General features: G+C 41.1%; 3 protein-coding genes across 8 annotated transcripts in view; 2 read left to right on the plus strand and 1 right to left on the minus strand.

Annotated features, from left to right (window-relative positions):
* Positions 1–4154, plus strand: part of cep170bb (centrosomal protein 170Bb) — a 28647-nt gene extending 24493 nt beyond the window's left edge. Inside the window, exon 21 of the mRNA XM_030129153.1 lies at positions 49–4154. Within this exon, the coding sequence (XP_029985013.1) occupies positions 49–245 (197 nt within the window). The 3' untranslated portion in view covers positions 246–4154. The remainder of the gene's footprint in view (positions 1–48) is intronic.
* LOC115415553 (NACHT, LRR and PYD domains-containing protein 12-like) lies at positions 2138–16928 on the minus strand. Of its 6 annotated transcripts, none has more exons than XM_030129157.1 (18): positions 16683–16928; positions 16291–16398; positions 16038–16140; positions 15167–15837; positions 12337–12438; positions 12086–12178; positions 11914–11992; positions 11477–11762; positions 9590–11384; positions 9335–9508; positions 9038–9211; positions 8743–8916; positions 7561–7734; positions 7359–7451; positions 7099–7272; positions 6824–6997; positions 5686–5732; positions 2138–5506 (listed from the first exon to the last, which is right to left on the minus strand). In XM_030129157.1, exons 5-18 carry the CDS (start codon positions 12423–12425, stop codon positions 4914–4916), a joined length of 4119 nt encoding a protein of 1372 aa, XP_029985017.1. In that variant the 5' UTR covers positions 12426–12438; positions 15167–15837; positions 16038–16140; positions 16291–16398; positions 16683–16928; the 3' UTR covers positions 2138–4913. The 6 variants fall into 6 exon arrangements, with proteins under 6 accessions (XP_029985017.1, XP_029985014.1, XP_029985016.1 ...); XM_030129154.1 differs by having other exon boundaries at positions 12337–12445; XM_030129156.1 differs by having other exon boundaries at positions 12337–12461.
* Positions 16929–17759: 831 nt separating this feature from the next.
* On the plus strand, positions 17760–24586 carry tnfaip2a (tumor necrosis factor, alpha-induced protein 2a). The gene is given in 14 exon segments (XM_030129178.1): positions 17760–18115; positions 19070–19171; positions 19563–19990; positions 20135–20159; positions 20162–20345; positions 20475–20589; positions 20906–21028; positions 21251–21345; positions 21416–21508; positions 21580–21706; positions 22644–22763; positions 22849–22998; positions 23389–23513; positions 23823–24586. Coding segments are annotated over 14 exon segments (1926 nt in total). The 5' UTR covers positions 17760–18072; the 3' UTR covers positions 24019–24586.
* Positions 24587–24820: the final 234 nt, after the last annotated feature.

Raw genomic sequence — 24820 nt, forward strand, 5'->3', positions numbered from 1 at the left:
CACTGGGACTTGGTCTGGAAGAGTAATGTCCCCTTCTTGTTGCCATAGTTATAAACACCATTGTAGAGCCCGGTGGGAGTCTACAGACGGCCGCTGCAGGGATGTCGTCTCTCAGCCAGACTCGAGTTTCCTCCAAAGACAAAAAACCTGCCTCCAAATCCCGTGGAACCCCTTCAACCTCCAACGCCAATGAAAGCACCAAGAGACCACCTCGTGGACCCGACGGGGGCCACTACATGGCCTGAGCGGCTAACGTAGCACCTGTGGACCGAACCTGAGCATCCACGTCCACTGCAGCCTCACCGGCAGACCTGATGATGATGAAGTCCCGGAAAACAAAGAAACAGGCTCGGTTTGTTTCCACCAGGTCTGTAGTCAGTCTTTCAGGTCTGGACCAGTTCTGGATCAGTTTTTGGTTTGGTTCAGTCCTACTTTTCTTATTCTTTATCAGTTCTCTTACTGTTTTCCAATCAGTTTCTCTTTGTAGAATGTTTTTCATCGTGTTTCTTCTGCCTTTGGAAGTTTGGGCCTCATCCATCGTGACTCCATAGACTTCGATCTTAATAAAAGCCTGAACAGACGTTTAAGTGTTTGTGAAGAGATGATCAACATGTTTCCACCATTCACATTGATGTGAAATGGACTTGATGCTGCTTTATTCCGGTGCCTCAGAGGCCTGAACAAAAATTAAAACTATGTAAATTTGTTTCAGGTTTTTAAAATAGAATCTATTCCTGTCACATGATCAGAGAAACAACAACTAGTCAGTCATAATGTGTAGAGTTATATGAACAAGATAATGATAATGTAGCAGATGCAGTGTCATAGACACTCAGAAATAAAAACTCATTATAAAACATGACAAAAAAACCCCTCTGCATTGAATTTAATGACTTTAATGTTACATAACTGTTAATATATGATATACCACAAATTTTCCATCGTCACAGAAAAATGTACAAACATCTAAATATGTAAATAAGTGTAAAGTTCAACTGGTTCATATATGATGTTTCCTTCACTTCAGATTTTTGTTGAACAGTGAATGATTTTTGTTCATTTTCTTTCCGTTGAATAAGACTCAAGACTTAATTCAACAAAGAAAGAGATGCAACAAAATGAAATCGATGTATAAAAAAACTAGAAGAAAACAAACACAGCACAAAAACATAAAAACTGAGAACATGAACACAATAAACCCTAAGGACTAAAGATAAGTGTATAGTTTGACAATAAACCTCACCTTTGGCTGTAATCCAGACTAGTCCAGACCTGAACCTGAACAGATCCTCCAAACCAAACATTAAACCAAACCTCCCAGACCAGAGTTCAGGATCTGGTGGTGTTTGGTTTGCGTGATGGTTACTGGATGCTCATGTGGCTTTGGCCAACGTGGCATTTGTCTGCAGGAGGTCTGGATGCTCAGAAACGTCCAGACTGAAGCCGTCATCCAGTCATTTACCGTGAAGACCTGACATGTAGAACTGCTTCCACATCGCACAAGCTGAACTGAACGTAAGCTACAAACCCTTTGCTGATGATGTTGTATCGACAAACTGTGCTTTGATAATCTATTGTTGCATTTAAAGGGATGATAGATTGTGTTTTTTTTATTTCTGAGGAGAAGCTTCACTTGTAAATGTTAAAATATGTAACGTTTTACTTGACTGAATGTGTCAGAGATGTTAGACTTTTCTTTGTCGCTGTGAAACTGCTTCAGATCTGCTGTCGCTGAATGTCGCTGAATGTCAGAGAATCTTTTATTTGCTAACCACAGATCAGCTCCATGTTAAAGGAAATGTAAAGTCCTGATGGTCCTTAAACGCATCGCCTTTCTGAATTATAACGAATGACACTCGACGATCTGGCGTCTCTTGAAGAAGCCGGAGCTGTGAACAGAAGCTGTACCACGTTCGCTTTCAGACTGTTTCAGACTGTTGTGTTCATGTCTCAACTTTTCTCCTGCTGAATGATGACATGCAGAACATTCAGAGGAAACCAGAGGACGCTGCATTCATGAGTACTGTCAATAAAACACTACTGCTGTGTAACAACACTTTAAACAGATAAAAACAAAGCTGCAGAGTCTGATACAAGTAGTTCAATAGTAAGTCTTTATGACACTGTATTTAGTCCCTCTTCAAGTTGGAGAATTGGACTTAATGGAGGTAAAAGTTCATTTTTTCCAATCTCAGCCTTATTTGTTGTTAAGACCTCATTATTTTTGTTTCATTACTGATGTCATTTCTTGTTTTTTTTGGTTTTTTTTGTTTTTTTTTTGACTGTATCTACTTATCACATAGAGCCCAAATCCAAATGCCCTCTGTGTCTGTGAGGATAATTAAAACTCATGAAAGATCCAAAGTGGTAAAACTTGGATGTGGTAAAATGGATCAGCAGAGCCCTGTAGAAATGTGTAGACTTAGACGTACCAAATTTCGTCTACTTGTTTAACAGGTCTAGACGCTTTTTTGGAGCTAAACCCTAAACCCAACAGGAAGTACACCATTTTGGTTTGAATATGCAACATATGTCTTGTTTTTGCCATTTTCAACCAATGCACCATGAAAGCATGAAGTAATATTAAGGTTCGCTCACCTTCCAAAATGAGGCCAGGTCTGAAGATGTCTACAAGGTCACAATGAATGTTGTAGGTCTCCCCACCCCACCACCTCAACATTTGCAAAGATACAAGGGTCTTATCCAAATTGGACCAAATGTTCAACTATTCTAATACTCGTTTGGAGGATAGACAATAGGCTTCCAATTTTAACACTGAATATTCCACTTTCCACTCTGAGATTCTTGCTGTGTGGAATTGTGTCTATGTTTAATTCATTTCACCTTTGAAATGAATTCATTTTTGTTAAAGTAAAATACCTGCATGAGGCTTCACATTAATGTACCACATACAAAAGTAGATCTGCAGAAACTCGCTTTTATTTGCAAAGAGTAAATGCACGTAGAAGAAATGGAAACACCGAAATAAATTGTGATGTAGCAAACATTTAATTGCAGCTGACTGATCAGCTGTTTGCTGCATCTTCCCAGATTTTCCAAATTCCAAGACCATATTATTCCTCTGTCTTATGTGTGAAAAAAGGAAACACCATCTCTGCCTCTTCTACTGTTTATTAGGTCTATGTCTAATGTAGCCTACAGTGCCACCTATTGGACACAGTGCAGCCTAGATTATTGTGTCATTTTATAGAAATGCACATGATTGGTGTGTTCATTTTTGCAACTTTTCAAGTGTGCTTCATATTGTCTGGACATTTTCGGGAAATACAGTTACTTCATTAAAAACAGATCTGAGTTACATTTGAGCAAAAACAGCCTTATTCTCAGTGTTTCTCATCCACAGATGATATTAATATTGTGGAGTTTAGTTTTACTACTGAGTTTCTGAAAGAATATGGGTCTGTATTTTCAGCAGATTCAAATTATCCATTAAACATTCAGTTTAGAATTCTGTCACTTGTATCTAAAGCATCGCCCAATCCTCCCTCCACCATTGTTTGTCTGAAATATTACACATCAGTCAGAGCAGCTGTTTCTATATTAAATAATCAAGTTGCATAATAATCTGATTAATAGTTTTAAACCTTTAAATCTCCTGTAGAAACCTCTTCTATATAACACTGCTTTAATTTGTCATTTCAGTGTAAAACATCAAGTATTTATTTTATTATGGAGAGTAATGCCTGTCAGACAAAGAGCGGGGTTTAATTCACCTTACAGCCCTTATGTAAACTGGAACAGATTTACGTCCATGTAAGTCTGAATCATGTGACAGTTTGAGGCTCTTATTTTCAAAGGTGCATGTTTTCTGTGTGACTACAGGTGAATCAGAGGCGAAGTCACATCTGTCATTCAGACCTATTTCTTACTGGGTGTTTTTCTGCAGCTGTCAGAATGTACTGAGTTTCCTTTCATGCAGTGCATGTCAAAGCAGAGAAGCTGTAAAACATGTATGTTTCACCTTTTTAATACATCTGAACATGTGACCTCCTGCAACCAATCAACTGACAGGACTCTGCAGCTGTAAACCCTCCTCAGTTTATTCATTTACTGATATTTGATTTGCAGATATTTGGACTCATGTTCATTACAGGATTTCTTTGTGTCATTTGTAATAAACTGACTTCCATGCATCTGCTGCTGTTGTTGATTTACAGATTAAAGAAGGTCAGGGTCGAGTTTATTTATGTAGCACATTTACAACACAAAGGATCCAAAGTGCTGTACAAAGATATAGATAAAAATACAGGATGTGATAAAACTAGTAAAAATACATAGATATACAAGATAAACTAAAACTAATAAAACAGATATGCAATAATAGGATAAATAGTATCTAAACAAAAGTCACCTATTAAAAGCTATTGCCAGTAGGTGCGTCTTTAAAAGAGATTTAAAGTGATCAATGGACTGTGAACATGTGATATGTTGGGGCATAGTGTTCTAGAGCCTTGGAAATCAGACATGTAAAAATTCACATATAGTTTCTTCCTGTAGAAGTCCACATAGAAGTGCAAGAGTAGAAGCACTGATTCAAGACAATGTCCAGGCTCTGAAATGTCCTCTGAGAATAAAATTCTTCAGTCAGCCTTTGAAGACTTTTTTTTTAACCTGTTCTGTTCAGCAATTTGAAGGACATTTATACTGAACTGAACCTCAGGTAATATTAATTGAATGTGAAGACTATCAAACATCATATCAAACTGACTGAAAATAATGAAAAACATTAACTTCACTCTAATGTGTAAATCAGTTTTTGATGTGAGCACTGAACTGAATCATTATCACAGCTTTTCTCTGATCTGGTCTGGTTCATCTAGTTTCATCTGATTTATGTTCATGTTGTTACATCATCATCCTGTCACGTGTCTTCCATCATGTTTGTCATTAAACTATCGTTCATTGTCATCACATTTTTTCATTTGTCTACGCTGCCTTTTACGTGGTTTTTCATTTATGTCAAACAGATGTATTGCACCAGACAACCCAAACCCAAGCCCAGCATACAGAGGCTCAGTGAATGTGGTGTTGAAGGTGTGGAGGTGGATCAGATCATCAGAGGAGACTCTGTAGAAGGACAGAGATCCAGCAGGCCAGTCCACATACACTGCCACTTTATCACAGGAGGAGAAGGACTGTAGGAGGGGTGTTTCCATGTTATTGTGACAGACAGAGTAACCATAAACATCAGAGCACTTCAGCCTCCAGGACTGATTGTTGTATCCAAATCCGCAGTCTGCACTATTTTGTTTCCTGCCAATTCCTCTGTAAGTTACAGCTACAAAAACCCGTCCAACCCACTCCACCTCCCAGTAACACTGACCAGTCAGACCAGTGGAACACAGCAGCTGAAGTCTGTACTCAAATCTGTCTGGATGAGCAGGGTATGGCTGCTTCTTTGCCACACACTCCGCATTCCTTTTGTCATCAGACAGTATCAGGTTTCTATGTGCAGTGTTTGGATCCAGTGTGAGTTCACAATAATCTGATGAAGAGAAAACAGACGGTTTATTATCGGACCCTAACAGGATTATTCTGTTTTTTTTCCAGATTAACAACATGTCAGTGATGTAGAACAGTGACACATTCTGTTGGCAGTAAAGTCTGAGTCGATAAATACATCTATAAACTTGTTCTCGTGGATCAAATTAGTTCCACACTTACACTTCCTCAGACCAGGTTTTAACCTCTGTGGTCCACCATGGTCCAGCCTGGAGGAAGAAACAGTCAAAATGATTTTCTATCCAACATGAGTCCAAACAGCAGTTCAAAGATGGCATCAGCAGAAGAATCTGAAAAGTAACCAGCATCCTGACAGTTTGTTTAATATAAACATCAACAGAAACATACAATCTTCCACCATCTACTCTGGAAACGCACAATATTCAAACCAATTTAGTAATAATTTTACAAAGTTTATGAACCATTGTACCTTTGTAGATTCTACACAACAAAACAGTCTCTGTACCGACCAGGGGATGACTAACACTTGTCCACCTGATGCCACTGTCTGATGATAATTCTCTAATTTTATAAATGAAAACAGCTTTGCAATGAATGTGTCTGTATTAAAACATCTATCCATCTTTGTCCTCTTGTCCAATCCAGGTGTCAGGTTCCACAGCCCCACCTCCTTCAGGGGGACATCAATGTCCTCTCGTATAATCCCGGCCATGTCCTGGTCTGCCCCAGCACCTCCTGGTTGAATATCAAACACCTTGCCAGGGACTCATATAGGGGGCATCCTGAGATGAACCACCTAAACTGGCTCCTCTTGATACAGAGGAGCACTGGCTCTATTCTGAGCTCCTCCTACTGACCAAACTCTTCACTCCTGACTCCTCAACTCAATCCACAAAGCACTTATGAACCATTTGGAAAAAGTACTGTGAACCTCTCCACACCCACTGGAGGAAAACATTGCTCTACAAACAGGAAAAACCTCTCTCATTGTCCCTCCAGAATGTGAACAGCCATACTGTCCTCTTCAGGAACCTGCTATAGATCTTAAGGAAGGTTGAGGAGGTTCATCCCCATATAGTTGAAACAGTGCTGTGTGTGTCCTCCTCGGAGTCTCTAGACCCTGCTGTTTCTACAGAAGGTATGTTATTGGGAATGAGGAGATCCTAAAAAAAATTTTCATCTCCTGATATCCCTATTTGATGTGGCTGAAGCACCACTAATCCTTCTGGAGCGTTCTGATTGCCAGAACCTCCTGGAGGCCAGTGTTCCATTGCCTTTCTCATTTGCTTTATGCTTGCCTGGCTGATAGTCACCTCCACCTCCAGAATTGTGTCCATACCTGAGATTGTCCAGTCTCCACTGTGGATCCTCCAGTTGAACAGACAGAAGCTTCACTCCTTGTTTTCCTGGATGGTTATAACTTAGATCTAGTTCTCTCAGATGAGTGGGATTGGACTTCAGCGCTGAGGCTAGAGAAGTACAGCCTTCTTCTGTAATCAGACATCCTGACAGTCTGGAAACAAAACATGTATAGTGGCACAATGTTTTAGAAAAAAAAAATCACAAAAAATAACTGACACTGAAAAATGCTTTGAAAAAGTTACTACATGTCACCTGAGTATCTCCAGTGCACAGTTTGGACTCTTCAGTCCAGTGGAAAGCTTCTTCACTCCTAAATCCTTAAACTCATTCTCACTGAGGTCCAGCTCTCTGAGACTAGAGAACTGGGAGCTGAGGACTGAGGACAGAGCTTCACAGCTTCTCTCTGACAGATTACATCCACAAAGCCTGGAGACAAATAAAAGATTGTTGTGCCTTTGAAAAACAGGGCAGTGTTAAAATGATCTCCAATTAGCTCAACTCCTTCTACTCACAGAGCTTTATTGGAGGCTTTCACCACTGGCAGAAGAGTCAGAAGAGCCTTCTCTGAAGCACAGTATTTCTTCAGGTCAAACTCATCCACCAACCTTTATATTCAATGGGGTTGTTGCAAAAGTTCAAAGCAAAGTTTTAATACAAATGAATTTCGAGACGTTCTTTTATGGATCGTATCACAACCAAAAGATGAAGTCTGACCTGAGAGTCTCCAGTGTACAGTGTGGACTCTCCAGCCCTGCAAACAGACACTCCAGTCCTGAATCCTGCAGATCAGTATTACTCAGGTCCAAATGTCTCAGACTAGAAGATTGGCAGCTAAGAACTGAGGACAGAGCTTCATAACTTCTCTTTGGCAGGTCACATCCACTCAGGCTAAAGAGATGTAAATGTTAGTGTAAAAAACTATTGAGATCCTTGAAAATACTCAGGGATACATAGTTATGATACACAGTTTTTAGGATAAAATCAATGGACACAGAGCAAAGCTATAAATAAGACATATAATCTGATTTGCTTGGATCATTTAGAGTGATAAAAGGTGATAAGTGTTGTTATCATGCAAATTCATTAGTATGAGAATGTCCTGTGTGTCTACATTTCATGAAATTAAAAAAATACCATCGACCAAAGGTAGAAAATGACCAGCTCATTTAGACAAGATATTGCTAAAGAGGTTACCTAGCCCTCAGAGGTATGTGGTGAACAAGCTGGAAGCCTGGATGAAGAGTGAATGGGTAATCATCACCACAGAGGATAAAAGTTTAGACCTCACAGTGGAAAGTTGTGCAGGGGCTTAGGACTTCAGCTTTCAGAAATATCTACAAACTGTTTGTGGGATGTCACCATTGGACTCTGGAGACAATTGAGGACTTCAGCTTATCAACAATACAGAGAACTGATCATAAGAAATGTATTACATTACATAACTATGTAGATTTATATAGAATTTATTAATTTATATTCTAAAGACTGCAATGGCTGTAGTGTTTATTTCAGATTTATCCTCCTGACTTCTGAAGATGAACTCCTGTATTTATGGGACTTCCTTTTCAAACTTACATTTTTGCCAAGACAATCTTATGGACTCACTGGAATTGTCATTTGGGACTTATCACGGATAAAAGTGGCCTTCAGAGGATCCTCAGCTCTCCTGCTGAACATCTGCTTAAACAGTAGGTGCTTCTATTTGGGTAAGACCCTGTAGAAGTTGGTGTTGGAGCCTTTAAACTGAGAACCTGTCCAGTAGTCCTGCACAGGGTTTACCATTGTCTAACACTGCAAAACATTGTCCTTTCTATTGAATAAGATTGTTATGAAGTATTGTTTTAAACAAATTTCAAGAAATTCTTTCATGAATCATGCCAAAAGCTGAAATCTGACCTGAGAGTCACCAGTGTACAGTTTGTACTCTTTAATCCACTAAACAGAAGTTCCTGTCCTGAATCTGGAAGGCTGCTTTCACTCAGATCAAGTTCTCTCAGACTACAGGCCTGAGAGCTGAGAACTGAGGACAGAGCATCACAGCTTCTCTCTGAGAGGTTACAGCCACTCAACCTAAAGAAATGTATACATTAGAAAACAATAACCTTTATATTTACTGTGATTGTTGTGAGGATGAAGTGAATTTTGAGAAAATCCTTTATGACTCCTATGGCATCAAGAACTCATATCTGACCTGAGAGTCTCCAGTGTGCAATGTGGACTCTTCAGCCCAGTAGAAAGTATCCCCAGTCCTGAATTCTGCAGACTGTTGTTACTCACATCCAGTTTCCTCAGTCTAGAGGACTGGGAGGTGAGGACTGAGGACAGAGCTTCACAGCCTCTCTCTGACAGGTTACATCCACTCAGCCTAAAAAAAGGATACACGAGTAAATATTAGCTTCAGTAGTGTTGTGAAGGTTCAAGACAGTTTTTAAAAAAAGAAGCTCAAAAGCATCTTTTGTGAATAACGCCATGCCATCTTATATTTTACCTGAGAGTTTCTATTGCACAATTTGGACTCTTCAGTCCATCACAAAGAAGCTCCACTCCTGAATCCTTCAGGTCACTGTTACTCAGGTCCAATTTTCTCAGATGAGACGACTGGGAGCTGAGAACTGAGGACAGAGCTTCATAGCTTCTGTTTGAGAGGTTACAGCCATTGAACCTGAGGATAAATTACATGTTTATCTCTTTCAGAAATAGCAGTAAGAAGATCTTCAATTAACTCAACATCTTTCATACTTACAAAGCCTTGTTGGAGGCTTTCACCACTGGTAGCAGCCCCAGAAGTGCCGTCTCTGAAGCAGAGTATTTCTTCAGATCAAACACTTCCAGATCCTTATCTGATGACAGTAAGATGAAGACCACAGCTGACCACTGAGCAGGTGACAGTTCATCAGTGGAGAAAGTTCCTGAACTCAGGTACCATTGAATCTGATCCACCAAAGAATTATCATTGATTTCATTCAGACAGTGGAACAGATTGATGCTTCTCTCTGAAGACAGATTCTCACTGATTTTCTTCTTGATGTAATCAGCTGTTTCCTGATTGGTCTCTGAGCTACTTCCCATCTGTGTCGACAAACCTCGAAGGAGGCTCTGATTGGTCTGAAGTGAAAGACCCAGGAGGAATCGCAGGAACAAGTCCAGGTGTCCATTTGTACTCTGTAAGGTCTTGTCCACAGCAGTCTGGTAGAACTGTGTTTGATTTGGTTTACCTCTGAAGAGTTTAGACAACCAGGACCACCATGATTTTTCTGCCAGAAGACTGACTCCAGTCTTGAAGAAGGTCAGATGGACATGGAGAGCTGCCATAAACTCCTGAACGCTGAAATGAATGAAGCAGAACACCTTGTTGTTATAAAGCCCCCTCTCTTCCTTAAAGATCTCTGTGAACACTCCTGAGTACACTGAGGCTGATCTGATATCGATGCCACACTCTCTCAGATCTGATTCATAGAAAATGAGGTTTCCTTTCTGCAGCTGCTCAAAAGCCAGTTTTCCAAGAAACTCAATCATCTCCACAGTCTCATGACTCCAGTCAATTTCGGATCTTCCATTATATTTGATGTTCTTCACTTTGGTCTGAACCACCAGGAAGTGGATGTACATCTCAGTCAGGGTCTTGGGCAGCTCTCCCCGCTCTGTGGTCTTCAACACATCCTCCAGAACTTTTGCAGTGATCCAGCAGAAGACCGGGATGTGACACATGATGTAGAGGCTTCGTGATGTCTTGATGTGAGAGATGACTGTGTTGGCCTGCTCCTCATCTCTGAATCTTTTCCTGAAGTACTCCTGCTTCTGTGGGTCGGTGAACCCTCTGATTTCTGTCACCATGTCAACACACTCACTAGGGATCTGATTGGCTGCTGCAGGTCGTGTGGTTATCCAGATGCGAGCAGAGGGAAGCAGTTTCCCCCTGATAAGGTTCATCAGCAGAACATCCACTGAGGTGGACTCTGTAACATCAGTCAGGATCTGAGCGTTGTTGAAATCCAGAGGAGGTCGACACTCATCCAAACCATCAAAGATGAACACAACCTGGAAGTCTTCAAAGTCTGAGATTCCCATTTCTTCAATTTCATTAAAAAAGTGATGAAGCAGTTCCACCAAGCTGAACTTCTTCTCTCTCAGCACATTCAGCTCTCTGAAAGTGAATGGAAATGTAAAGTGTATGTCCAGGTTGGCTTTGTCTTCAGCCCAGTCCAGACTGAACTTCTGTGTTAAGACTGTTTTCCCAATGCCAGCCACTCCCTTTGTCAGAACTGTTCTGATTGGTTCGTCTCTGTCAGGTGATCCTTTAAAGACGTCTTTACATTTGATGGTTGTTTCTGGTCTGTCTGGTTTCCTGGATGCTGTTTCGATCTGTCTGACCTCATGTTCATCGTTGACCTCTGCAGCCCCTCCCTCGGTGATGTAGAGTTCTGTGTAGATCTGGTTCAGAAGGGTTGGGTTTCCTGCTTTAGTAATGCCCTCAAACACACACTGATACTTCTTTATCATTTCACGTTTGAGTTCACTCCGACACTGAGTAAGAATCTCTGCATGAAATCAGAACATAAGATATGAATAAACTAAACTAAACAGCTGATGTTGATTCTCTCTGAGTTTTCCATCATTTCTAGTGACTTACCTTCAGGCTCATAGGAGGTTTGTGATAATTCCTCCACAAGATCCTTCCTGTTTATCTTTACCAAAACCAGTGTGGTGACTTTAACAGTGTATATGCCATAGGTTTTCAACATCTGATCCAGTGTATTTGTTCTGTCTGCATCATTCAGTTGTTGTTTTGGGATAGATTTGAAGCCCCCCAGGAGGTCCTTGTGCTGCAGGAACCATTTGAACCTTATGAAGTCCTCAGGTTCTAAATCATCCAAAGTGTCCAACAGGATCTTTTTGGGTATCGGCTTCTGTTGTCTCTGCAAAGATCCAGAACATACCAAAATGTATCTTCAGTTTTAACAATAGTATTTTTCTATTCTTTAACAGTTGTGAAACTATACTCCACAATCTATTATTCTCATGAGTTCGAGAAACATCATTGTCTGAGCTCTTGGCCTACATACTCACCATAGATGTGGAGTCTGGTTGTGTTTGAGGCTGCTGTTGAGACTGACCACTGGGAACCTCTGAGATCTGCTCATGAACTCTGTGAAGAAAACGAACAGTGTAATCCTGTATTCTGTGTTAAAGCCTCCTAAAAATGAAGGTCATTGTGTTTCTGTCAGATGTGACATCCTACTGTTGTTGAGGTTCTTGAGGATCATTCTCACACCATTGATTCTTCATGGTCTCACATCTGGGTTCAGGAGAGTCTGACCTCTGCTGATGGATCCTGACAAAAGCAAACAGAAGGGGTTGGATTCAGTCGGTATTCCTTCACAGAGGCAGCTGGGGTTGGATTCACAGCAGTGTCCTGGGATTTTATATCAGAAACTGCACAGAGATTATGTATAACAGACTCCAGACCCTAAGAACAAATGCTCATCTCACCTTTGAGCTTCAGTCTGGCTCTCATCTTCCTCATCCGGAGAGCTTTTAGAGGGAGGGGATTCCTCCTCTGTGTCTTTAGACCGATCCATGGCAGAGTTCAACCTTCACACTAACACAACAACATGCTGAGATCTGCATTCACTTCTTGAATTCATTACAACCAATTTTATGTGACACACAGCGTCAGCTCACAATCCTCTCAGTGTCTAACACTACATTAATGACTGTGTCCTGGTTTAATTTAATATTTACTTCCTCTTCCTGTGTGTTAACAGACCAGTCCTAATTATGCTTTTACAGACCTTTTCTATTAACTGGTTCCAGTGTTTCCTTCTCATCTGTTCATGACTTTCCAGTGCTATTTTCTTGGTTTTTGACTCTTCTCTGCTTGTTTTTTGAAGTTATGTTTACTCTCTGTCTGGACTAGTTTGCTTGGTTTGGGCTGATCTCCAGTCTGTAACCTTCCAGAAAACTGTTTTTATCTTTTGCCTATTTCTGCTTTCCTAAATGTTACAGTACAAAGGTCAAAACAAGGGTGTCAAACATATGACCTGTGGGACAAAACCTGCCCACAGACCTCAGAGGTTCAAGTCTGGCCCATGGACTGAATTTGCAAAGTGCAAAAATTACACTGAAGACATTAACAGTCAAGGGTGTAAAAAACATTTAATTTCAAGGGCCACATCCAGACCAATATGATCCCAAGTGGATCAGACGAGTAAAACAATACCATAATAACTTAGAAATAATGACAACTACAAATTCCAAAATTTTAACAATATTCTGTCTGTTACTAAATGTTTTGTGCCTTTGTAGATCCACTTCAATCTGTAAGTTGTAATACACATGTATAAATGACAGATTGAGGCATAAAAGTGTTAAAATTTCCCTTATTTTTCTGAAAAATTTTCATGTTGTTTATGGTTGTCCAGGGAATTCACTTTTTTTGCTGAAGCATAGTTTGTAAATTTTCATCATTTTCATCACCTTTTTATTCTAAAACAAAGACAAAAATTTGGAGTTCTCTTTATTTATAGGTTATTATGCTATTATTTTACTGGTCTGGCCCACAGGCTTAAAACTTTATGTTCTGCTCTTTACCACAACAAACTGCAAGTTTCTGAATCTCAGCCTCCTTCAATGTTGGCTCCACCCACTCATCCACCACGCAGGAAAGTCAGCCCACTCCCCAACCTGAACCAAGGAGCTCCACAGAAACCCAAGTATGATCCTATCAAATTCACAGACAGAACAGGACAGAAGGAAAAACCTTCCTCCATTGGTCTTTTTTGTTTTGGGGGAGTTCCAAGGATTTTTGTCCAGTGGCATCCAGGCCACAGACCAACTCAAGGAGCAATTGTTTTGTGATAAAGAAGCTGCTGGATGGTCCATCATGTAATTCTATCCCACAACTGAGACACTGAAAGTGAATGGAAACACCAGCCCCATTCCCTGTCCTTCTTTTATCTGTAAGTACATATTCACAATTTATCTAAAGTTAATACTGATCTTCAGCTTTTAAAAATGTGGGTACTGTTGTTACAGTAAATTTCACGTTGTTTTACACCATTTTTTGTTGTTTTCAGAACCAGTTCTTACAGCAGCAGTGAGGCGTCAAGTCACACACTCAGTGTAGTTCCACTAAATGTCCACTAGATGGTGTTAAATGGAAACGTTGTGAGGTGCAGCTCAGCGATGGAGGATCTCAGTGGGTAGGTTCCATTTACACTGATATGTCATTGATACTTTGAATGTTCACATGTTTGTAAACACATTCCAGAAAAACTTTTTCCTGAAAGTGCCGTTTCCTGATTCAGATGGGTATATGTTTCTCTTTGTTTTAATGCAAAAAAGTAAAATTACATCATGAAAATGTTTAACTTTAGAAACTATCCTTTCACATAAAATGTGAATAATCTGAACAACCTGATATTACTTAAGAAATATGAGTGAATTTTAACAATATTTTACCCATTTACACGTGTACGATACAACTTACAGATCCTAGCAGATCTACAAAGGCAGAAAACATTTGGCTACAGGCCTCAGGAACTGACAAATAACTTATTTAACTTCATGATCAAAACAACTTCTCAAGACTCCCTTGACTGTTAATGTCTTCTGTGCTTTTTTTCCACTTCATAAATTCATCCCATGGGCTGGATTGGACCATTTGGTGGATTGGTTTTAACCCATGGGCTGTATATTTGGCACCCCTGTCCTACAGCATATCATACAGTATACAGCACAATATTTTATTCCATTGTGCATTCCATATAGAGGTGTGACACATGTTAAATTTATTATTTTCTCAAAAATTCTTCACTATTTCCAGAAATTTCTCTGAATGTGATGGATTTCTGAGTGTCTCTGCAGACTGAAAGGAATCCAGTCCTACCACAAAAACCTGTGCCACCAAGTCAGAGCAGTTCACATGCATGATTCTGTAAATATTTAGTCTACTACTACACATCACACTGGATGACAGCGTTTCTTGACATGTATCCACACTTCTTAGTCACAAGATGTTCTCAAACACATGACCATTTAGCTTCAGAAGATCAACCTCACTGATGTAAAAAAAACTACTGTGATTCAGAGTTAAAATGAGATTAAATAACATGTCCATTTTTATGATCAAACAAAACTGAGATTAATTTAAAACAAAACCAACAAATCACTGTCTTTGAAATCTTTTAACTATACAGTCTGTAAATGTCCATAAATCAGGTTTTAGTGTCAGTAAAGCTTTTCTCTGATCAGTCAAACAGTGAAATAACATCATGTCGTCAAAATGATCCGAGTCGTTGGGTATTTACAGATTTCTCACCTGTTGAATTCACTTCAGGTCGACTTCCAGACATTTCAGTCCTTCATGATTAGAGGTAGAAGCTGCTCATTTAGCTCCATCGGTCCTGTCTGAGATGACTCATTAGACAACAAACTACAGCCTCAGAAAACCACAGTCATAAACAAATCAGAGTGACGTCAGAACCAGTTGAACCAGTTACACAAACCCAGTCAGAGTCAAAGAAATGAACAGACAACAAACACAGACTGAAAAGAATATGCAAAAGCTTCCACCTTTAATCCAGAGTCAGATACTGTGAATTTCTCAGTTACAACCTGAAAATATGTACAAAATCCACCAGCTGAAGGTAAAATATACCTCATCATCACTTATCAAACCAGTCATCTGTTTATATCGATCAGGTAGACTGATAATTATACACCAGGTACATGAGTCTACAAGCTGGTCATATCAGCTGACTTTCCCATAATCCTTTGGGCTCTGACGACCTGTTTGATCTTCTCCAGAGTGGCCCTGCCCCTTCACCTGGAGGAGGCACTACATGTAATTAGCCCCACCCCTCCCACTGGTTCCTTTAGTCTCACAGAGCCTCTCAGTGATTGGCTGAGAAGTAACAACAGGCAGTTTTTTCAGGATTCAAAGTCCGCCCACTGTCAGCTGCTCTGGCTCCGCCTCCTCCACAGGTACACCTGGATGTGAAACAGAAAACATCAGACCTGATTTCAACCTAAAAGCATATATTGATCAACATTAGCTACTGTAAAACAACAACCAACGTTAGCATTAAACCACTTCCTACTAACTTTACTGTTTGATACAATAAAAAGATGCAAATTAATTTTCTTTTTTTTTTTCTTTTCCTAAAATTAATTTTGAAAATGGCGGCCACCTGTTGTGACATCATCAGGAGGCCATCGCAGCTCTCCACTCTCCACCTCAGCTCCATCCGTCGGCTCAACCACGATCAAAGGGACAGTCCTCCAAAGACGTTCCTGAGACAGAAAGTAGAGACACAGTCCACCAAAACTGCTAAGGAAAATAAAGGGACAGTCCACTAAAACTGATAACTAAATGGACAGTCCATCAAAACCAGTCAGTAAAGGGTCAGTCCACCAAAACCAGTACGCACCAAACAGACTCACCTGAAACACTACCACGTCATCAGCTGAAGCTCCACTCACTGCAGACTCATTCAGATTCATCACGTCTGTCATATCTCAGCTAATGAGAGCATTAAATCAGACAGGAAACTGAAAGACAAAAGTGTCATCATCTCATCATGTTAAAATGTTAATGTCATAATGTTATGATATTATAATGTGTATCTCAGAGGAGCAGACCACTACTGTACTTCTCACATGAGTCAGATAAAGGTCACTGTCCATCACTATGACTTTCTCTTCAGTCTTTGTTTTAGTTCTCAGTATATTCTAATTTATCTTAGTCATTTGGAATATGTAGTCTGTCTGTTTATCTTCTTCAGAACTGAAACAAGAACAAACATAATCAGATGGAAACAGATGAAAAGACCCACCTGACAGATATGAAGATGAGGATGAGGCAGTCCCAGTCTAGAGTTGACTGCCACAGACCAGACCAGATCCACCCGTTCGTTTGCATTTACACAAAATGAGGCCATGTGACTGTCTGATGGGAGCATCACATTTTCCAAAGAGAAACCAACCAGACTCCACCCATTCTGACATAACAGGCCCCGCCTCCCGCATACCTGAGCTGATCAGAGCCACCACCTCTGACCCCGTCACCCTCCATGTATTATTGATTAGAGCGGCATCAATTATTGACAAGTGATGAGTGATCGACTTACAGATGAGAGGAGAGGAGAGGAGATGGAGGATGGAAAGGAGGAGAGGAAAGGAGATGACATGATAAAAGTGAAGAACTGAGGGAGGTGGGACAGAAGGAGAGGAGATGAGGAAGTTGGGGAGGTATGGAGGAGAGGAGGAGGTGAGCGAGGAGGATATGGAGGAGGAGATGGTGGAGGAGGTGCGGAGAGGAAAGAAGATGAGGAGGTGATGCGAGAGGAGAGGAGAGGAGGTGTGATAAGAGGAGAAGGATAAAGGACAGAGAGAGAAGAGGTGAGGAAGTTGGGGAGGTATGGGGGTGAGCGAGAAGGATAAAGAGGAGGAGATAGTGGAGGAGGTGAGGAGAAGAAAGAAGGTGAGGAGGTGATGAAAATGAAGAGGTGAGGGGGAGAAGAGGAGATGGAGGATGGAAAGGAGGAGAGGAAAGAAGGAGGAGAGGTGATAAAGTGAAGAGCTGAGGGAGGTGAAAGGGAGGTGAAAGGGAGAAGAGGAGGTGAGGGAGGAGGAGGTGAGGAAAGTGAAGAGAGGAGGTGATGGAAATAGAGAGGAGAGGAGAAAGGGGAGGATAGAAGGAGAGGGAGGAAATGGAAGAAGAGAGGGAGGGGACTTGAATGAGGAGCAGATGGAGGAAGAAAGTGAGGAGGGGAGGGGGGGAAAGGAAAGGAAAGGAAAGGAAAGGAAAGGAAAGGAAAGGAAAGGAAAGGAAAGGAAAGGAAAGGAAAGGAAAGGAAAGGAAAGGAAAGGAAAGGAAAAAAATGTGATTAAAGTGAAGAGGTGAGGAGGAGGAAATGGTGGATGGAGGGGGGTGAAGGAGGATGACTAGACTGCAGTGTGATGTTAAAAGTGAAAGTGAAAGTGGTGCTGATGCTGATGCTGAGGGTCTGTCGTGGTCCTGTCCTCATCTCTCGTCTGGTCCCTATTTAAACCTCCTGTTAGTCCCTGTGAATCCAGGTTAGAGTAGATCCTGGTCCTGGTAGATCCTGGTCCTGGTGCATCCTGGTCTGAGTAGATCCTGATCCTGGTAGATTCTTATCCTGGTGTATCCTGATCCCAATAGACCCTGGTAGACCCTGGTAGATTCTGGTTCTGCTCCATAAGATGAAGTCTTTCCTGTCCAGTCAGAGGCGTCTAAGTCACTCAGGTAAGGATGATTTATTGTATTTTTTAATCTTTGCGACAAAAACAGTCAGTGTATTGACATTTGATCAAATAGATGTATGTATGATCTATGAAGTGTTTTGGTAAACAACACTATATTTTAATTATATTATCTTTGCTTAACTAGGGACAATTGATTTTACTATCACCGTAAAACAGAAGTATAGTAAAAGGATTAAAGATACAATTATGTTGATCATTTATAAGCAAGTATAAGAAATAATACATTATTTTTGTTGATTTTACTGTTTATTTTCAGCCAGATCCTGCAAACATTCTAGAATCATACGTCTGTTTCTACATCTTTCAGACCTGGGAGTGATGCTCTGTTAAAGGAGATGTACTGAAAAGGCAGAATATTTAGCGAAACACTGACATCTAGTGGGTGTTTTCAGCATGACAGTTCATACCCTGCTCTGACAAACAGCTGAGCAGGACATGAAAGGGTTAAATCAGCCTGTTTGAGTCTTTAACAATGTGTGACCCAGATGAAAGGTGATATCAGACCACAGTGTTTACGCAGATACATCCGCCCAGGTACAGACTCCGCCCTCTCTTCAGAGGATCAAATGGCCAGACGATGGAAGGTAGGACGGAGATGCTGTTTTATTCTTCATTTATCAATTTCGCAAAGTGTTTCACATTAATGATGTGGGCTTGATTGACTTGTATAGACTTTACTTAGATCTGGATCAGGTAATGGGTTTATAAACATCTGCTTCTAAAATGAGAAGAGCTGTCCAATGTTCTGCCTTTTCCTCTCCAAACTCAGTGACTGTTGCTCTAAAGAGCCTGTACATTATCTAGAATCACTCCTGTGTCTTTGGCTCCTGCAGAACTTTGAGGGTCATTCGTCCAATCAGAGTCCAACTCAACCTTATCAAACTCAGACTATGAGGAACATGTTGTAGATGAAACACTTCTTTGTCGTTTACAGGAGGTGCAGAGGCCGAAGAGGACAGAGCACAGACAAGGAAGATGAAGCTGCCAAAGTTGAAGTTCCCTGGAAAGAAAAAGAACCAACAGAACATCTCTCCAGGTCAGAAGCATTATCTGGACTCTACAGGAGGATTTATTCTTCTGAAAGATTTGTCCTCTTTCTCCTACATTGAACCCAAATATCTCTACTTTCTTCTTGTCACATTTTCCAAACTGCCTTTAGTTTTTATCTATCTGTGGTGAATTATCCATTTTTTAAAATTTTCTACCATTAAGCATCTGATTGCAACTTAAATGATGAAATAATAACACATAGAAAACATGATCCGTTGGAGAATCTGTTGGTGATGTAATGAAACAATGAATAAAATCACAGACACCAAGAGCTTTCACTTTTCCTACAATGGAGAAGTTGAATTAGTTCTTTTATCTTCACCTCCAGTTTCTCAGAACTCATCCCTCTAACATTCTGTTCTTATGGCTTCCTCCAGATGGGGGATTGATCGTTGAGGAGGTGCAGGAAGATCAGGAGCAGTTGGAGAGCATCAGCAGGAGGCTGATCATGAGGGAGGAGCAGCTGTTTGGTCAAGACTCCCATAGTGAGGAGGATGAGGACCAGCTCCACAAGGACCTGGAGGCCCTGTGGCTGCAGATCCAAATGGCCGTACACAACACCTTCACCTCCTCCACAGGGGATCTGGAGGTCCTGAGGAGCGCCGTGGCCTCCATCCAGCAGCAGGAGAAGCAGGACCAACGGTGGGCCGGCTGCCCAGAGGACCAGGTACCTGTTTGGCGTCCTCAGAAGTGTCTCCGTAATCACAACATACTGCTACAGAAGGTGGTCCAGTCCAGACTGAAGAAGGCTGTGGAGGAGCTTGCAGATGAAACCAATGGTCTGTCCTCAGCTCTGAAGAAGGAGGTGAGTCACTCTGATCAGGACTGGTGTTGATCCAAAGCCCCTCACACCTCAACCTGCATTTCCTGAATTATAGTAAATTCAAGATACAAGCATAAAAGATTAAAATAAATGTAAAAAGTCCAGCTATGTGTCAAACCTGTGCAGGTGTGTAGGATGGGAAGCGCCCTGAAGGAGACCTACTGACCGTGGAGAGGACAGTGAAGGACTGCTACCCCCCAGAGATGGACATCCTGAATGTTTACGCCGGTCTATACCAGCACAGCTTCTCCACTAGGCTGAAGGACCTCGCTGGCTCTGGGGTGGACGTTAAGGACTGCAGCTACTTGCTGTTCTGGACCAACCACTACTACCCAAAGTGAGTCTCTCGCACTCTAAAACCAGCTTCAGCTTCATTTTTAACTGTTCATCAAATTGTTTTTTTGGATTTGTATGATTTCTTTCACTCTGGGAAACATCTGTGCTGAGTCATGTGTTGTTTCTTCAGTGAGGTGCTCAAACATAAGGATCTGGATGGAAAGATAAAGACCTCCTGTCTGGGTCCTCTATTGCCCCAGGACGACCTGAACCGCCTAGAGGACCAGTGTCTGACCCACAGTGAGGTAAAAACTAGCTGGGACTGGTCTGAGGACACACTGTTCAATCAGTGTCTATATTCCTCAAAGTTCAGTTAGAAGAGCAGGATTTTATTTATCAAGTAGCAGGTTTGCAGCCAGTTATAAACTTCTACTAAATTTTCAGACTAAGGCGTAAAGGTGTATCTCTATTTCCTGAGTGGTTGTTCATGGGTTTATCTTAATCTGAAGTCAGTACAGATCAGTAGTAGGTCTATATTTTAACTGAACATGGAGTGAACAGATTGGATCATGGATCATCATCAGGCTCCTGTTTGATTCATCTTCATGGATGTAAATTTAGACCAGAGTGGAGATGTGGCTTCAAACAGCGCTGAAGAAAGAAGAAGAGATGTGGCTGAGTGGCGGAGAACCTGAGTTCATCGACACCTATTGCTTCAGTCCATTGGCGCTGGACGTCATCCAGGTGAGCCAGGGTCCAGGGAGACGTGCAGCTCAATCTGGACCGACTTGAATCTCAGTTCTGCTAAGATGACTGTCCTCTACACCATTTTCATTGTTTTGATGTTTCTTTCATCTACATTCTGTCTGTAAATTGTCTGTTTTGCGTCTGTAAAATGCATATACATTTTCCTGGTAGCTGTTTTTGTCAATGAATCTTTGGAAAATCTCTCCCTCTTTGCTCCAGATGATCAACAGTGTCCTCACTGACCTCAGTTGTGTCGTCTCAGACCAGGCCGAAACTGGACGCATCACTACTCACCTAGAGAGCTTCCTCAGCAGGTAGCCCCTCCCACCTGACGCAGAGCATGTGACCTGTGACCTCTGTGAGTGACAATGTGATATGTTTCAGCTATAGGAAAGCGGTGGAGGACTTTGTGAAGGGTGACCATGGTAATGTCAGCTCTGTGATCAAAGCCCAGCTGGTGTGTGAGGAGCAGCTCAGGTACGCCCGTCACCCATTCACCTGTTCCTGTCTGCTCCCTGACTGCTGATTGGTTCTCTGTGACTCCTCAGGGATTACATCACCAACCAAATAGGAAGTCTGTCAGAGCAGCAGAGACAGCGCTGTCTGGACACCCTGTCTGCGCTGAGGGATTGTGGGTACAGTTGTTTGACGTGTCCCTTTCACAGTCAAAAGAAGGTACTGACCCAGACCTGGGGATGGAACCATTCACCATTAACATCAGATACATCATCATTTACATGGTTCAGGGTCTCCAAGTCCAGATTCTGTCTTTGTTGATATTTGAAGATCGTTCATTATGTTCTTCAACCTAAATTTGTTTAATTTGTGTTAACACAAGCAGAACTAATGCTTTGGCCTTGGAGCACCCCAAACTTATTTTAGGGGCGTACAGCAAACAAACCCACTTCCATGATGATTTCTCATTTGACTAGACAAAAAATGTAGGTTTGGAGAATGGACAAGTATTTTACTGGAGCAAAAAGAAAAACCTGCAGTGTTTCTCACTTTGTTGTTCTGAGAATATTTGCTATGTAAAATGGGCTCACTGCAACCACTGAAACTATTAAAATATGCACCTTTTTTTTTTTTTTTTTTTTTACCAAAAATTAGTTTACTGTTCTAAATAAGAACTTTACGCAGCCTTATTTTTATAGTTATAACAAGATCATTTCTCATTTCATATTATTACTTGGGAAAAAATGTCTCTGGGAGCAATCCTGTTGAGTTTATTTACATCGTTCAAGCAAAAATTTAAGTTGTTTTAAGTTTGCACCACAAATAATTAAAAGAAAATGATGGTTATACTATTGATGTATCTTTCAATAAAAGTTTTACTCAAACTATTACAGTATAACTATTACTGTTACAGATTTGTTGGGGTTGATAGAGGGCCTGGACATTCTTCTTGCTCCAAACGGGGGCCAACAGAAAAACTTTGAGAACCACTGACTTAGTCAAATTATCAGGTTTTGTGAGATCTTCACCATCTAGAACCTTACAGTTAGTTTTGTCTCTTATGTCATTTTCATCTTCAAACCAAATTCCCTTCATGATCAGCCTGATAATCATTAAATGAACATATCTGTGACCTCTGACCTCTGTGTGTGTGCAGCAGTATTGCTCTCAGCTGTGGACCCCTGCCTGGTTGGACGGTTCACTTCCTGTCATTGACTGTCTGCTGGATTCAGTGAACCTGAGAGATTTGAAGAATCTGAAGCTCACCTGTAGACAGGTAACACCATCCACCTTTCCATCTATCTGTCTGTCTGTTTAATCTGTTTGTTTCACCTGTCTCTCTCTCTCTGTTCTGTCTTTAGTGGGTCCTTTCTGTCCTCTATCAGGACCTGGTTCATTACTACATGAAGAAGATCTTGAGGAGCAGGAGGAAGAGCAGAGAGCAGCAGGTGGAAGGGGCTCAGAGGATCAGGGATGACGCCCGTAAAATGGATGAGTTCTTTACAGACCAGGTCAGTCACAGACATGCTCATATGAAAACACTCACACTTTGGGTCTGCTTTGCATGCTCTTCATCAGTATTTCTTGTGTACTCTTTGACCACATTGGGTGGTGTGTTTGTGTAGTGGATTGCACTTCAACCTCACAGCTACTAGGTTATGGGTTTGATTTTTCAGTTTTTCCTGCCATCAAAACAGGTATATGTAAATTGAAGATCTGGAGTTTGCACCCAAGGGCCTTCAATGGCAGCTCACTGCTCCTTATGTGTTAATGCAATTTGGTAATGCTAGGATCCATGATTACTGGGATAAAATGCAGAGACAATTTCCCACTGGGGATTACAAAGTGAGTTAACCTTAACCTTGTGAGTTCTTTTAATCAGTGCTTTGTTGGTACTTCAGGGCTGTACGGACTCATCGTGGCTTACTCAGGTTCTTAACAGCGTTGCAGAGATTCTCCATCTGCAGGATCCTGGAAGTGTCCACCTGGAGATGATTAGTTTGTCCAGGAGCTTCCCTGATCTCAGGTAGATGATAAACCTCTTCAAACACAGGACATGTCCAGGTCTGAGCCCTGTACATTTTGTGTTTTCCACCATTTTAGTCTTGCTGCATCTTTTGCATTGTTGCATGATATGATGGCTTATGATATCTGAAAATATCTTCTGTCTTCATCACTGTGAGCTTTGACTGTCAGGTTCAGACATCTACATCACTTTTTGGGTTAAATATCATCTCTGAATGTGTGACCTGAAACCCATGGTTGCTATGGAGACAGCAGGCATGTCTCAGTGGAGCTCAGGTATCTTTTTACCTGTCCTTCTCTCTTGACTTAGTGAGGCTCACATGTCGGCCCTCCTCCTCCTGAAAACTGGCCTATCAGCAGCTGATGTTCGCTCCATTAAGGCAAGTGTGCAGGAGAACCGCCCCCTAGACTTCTCCACCAATCAGAGCCCTGCGTTCTTCTCCAAGGTGAAGGTGAAGTCAATGAAGTCAATGAGTAATAAGATTGTTCAGATCCTGAAGAGCTGAGGAGCTGCAACGTGTTGGCAGGAAAACACAGACACCCTGCACGGTGATTAGTCGACAAGTATTAGAAACAGTCACTAATGGCCTGCATGCGTTTGAGTTTAAAATGAGCAGTCGTATAAGTTGTATGTTCATGCAAATGGTAATGTGACGCTGCCTATGGGTTCATCTGATCAGCACAATGAAACTATCGGCCGATCAGACTATAATCAATACATTGTCCTGATGAAAATATGTCTCTGTCACATGATCAGGGTCAATAAAACGTGCATCAGTATGTTTTGATCTTTTTTTTTTTTTTACACAGGATTCATGATACAACAGTGTTGATAAATAAAACATTACAACCAGAGGGGACGATTTTCTGATAACAAAACAAAACAGTAAAGTCACACATTCTGCAAATTATGAAGTCATAAATGTACAAGACACCAACACTGCTCTGGAAGATTCAAGTCATTAATATACAAGATGAAATCTGGAATATTCTGTGAGATTCTGAAATCAAATCTGTAAGAAAAAACTTAAAGCCACAAATTAATTCATGCAAAATATCTTGTTTATTCTCTGAGATGACAGTCATAAACAATATTTTCTGAGGTTCTGAGCAAAAAAATACAAGAAAAAAGGTTAGTATTCTCTGATATCAAAAATTCAGAAACATTAGATGTGATCCCTAACTGGTGTGAACACAGTCCATGTTTCTACTGGAGTATGGTCCATTCAGAACCAAGACACCAGGACTCTGAAGACTCTTATGGGAGACACTCTCAGGACTGATGGGATGAAGTCATTAACTAGTGCC

The sequence above is a fragment of the Sphaeramia orbicularis genome, chromosome 24 (genome assembly GCF_902148855.1).
Source record: "Sphaeramia orbicularis chromosome 24, fSphaOr1.1, whole genome shotgun sequence".
NCBI lineage: Eukaryota > Metazoa > Chordata > Actinopteri > Kurtiformes > Apogonidae > Sphaeramia > Sphaeramia orbicularis.

Coding starts and splice junctions, on each gene's coding strand:
- LOC115415553 (XM_030129157.1), bottom strand. CDS start 12,425: ATGGATCGGTCTAAAGACACAGAGGAGGAATCCCCTCCCTCTAAAAGC. Junction 11,763..11,913: donor AACCAGACTCCACATCTATG/GTGAGTATGTAG, acceptor GGATCTTTGCAG/AGACAACAGAAGCCGATACC. Junction 9,509..9,589: donor AAAGCCTCCAACAAGGCTTT/GTAAGTATGAAA, acceptor ATTTATCCTCAG/GTTCAATGGCTGTAACCTCT.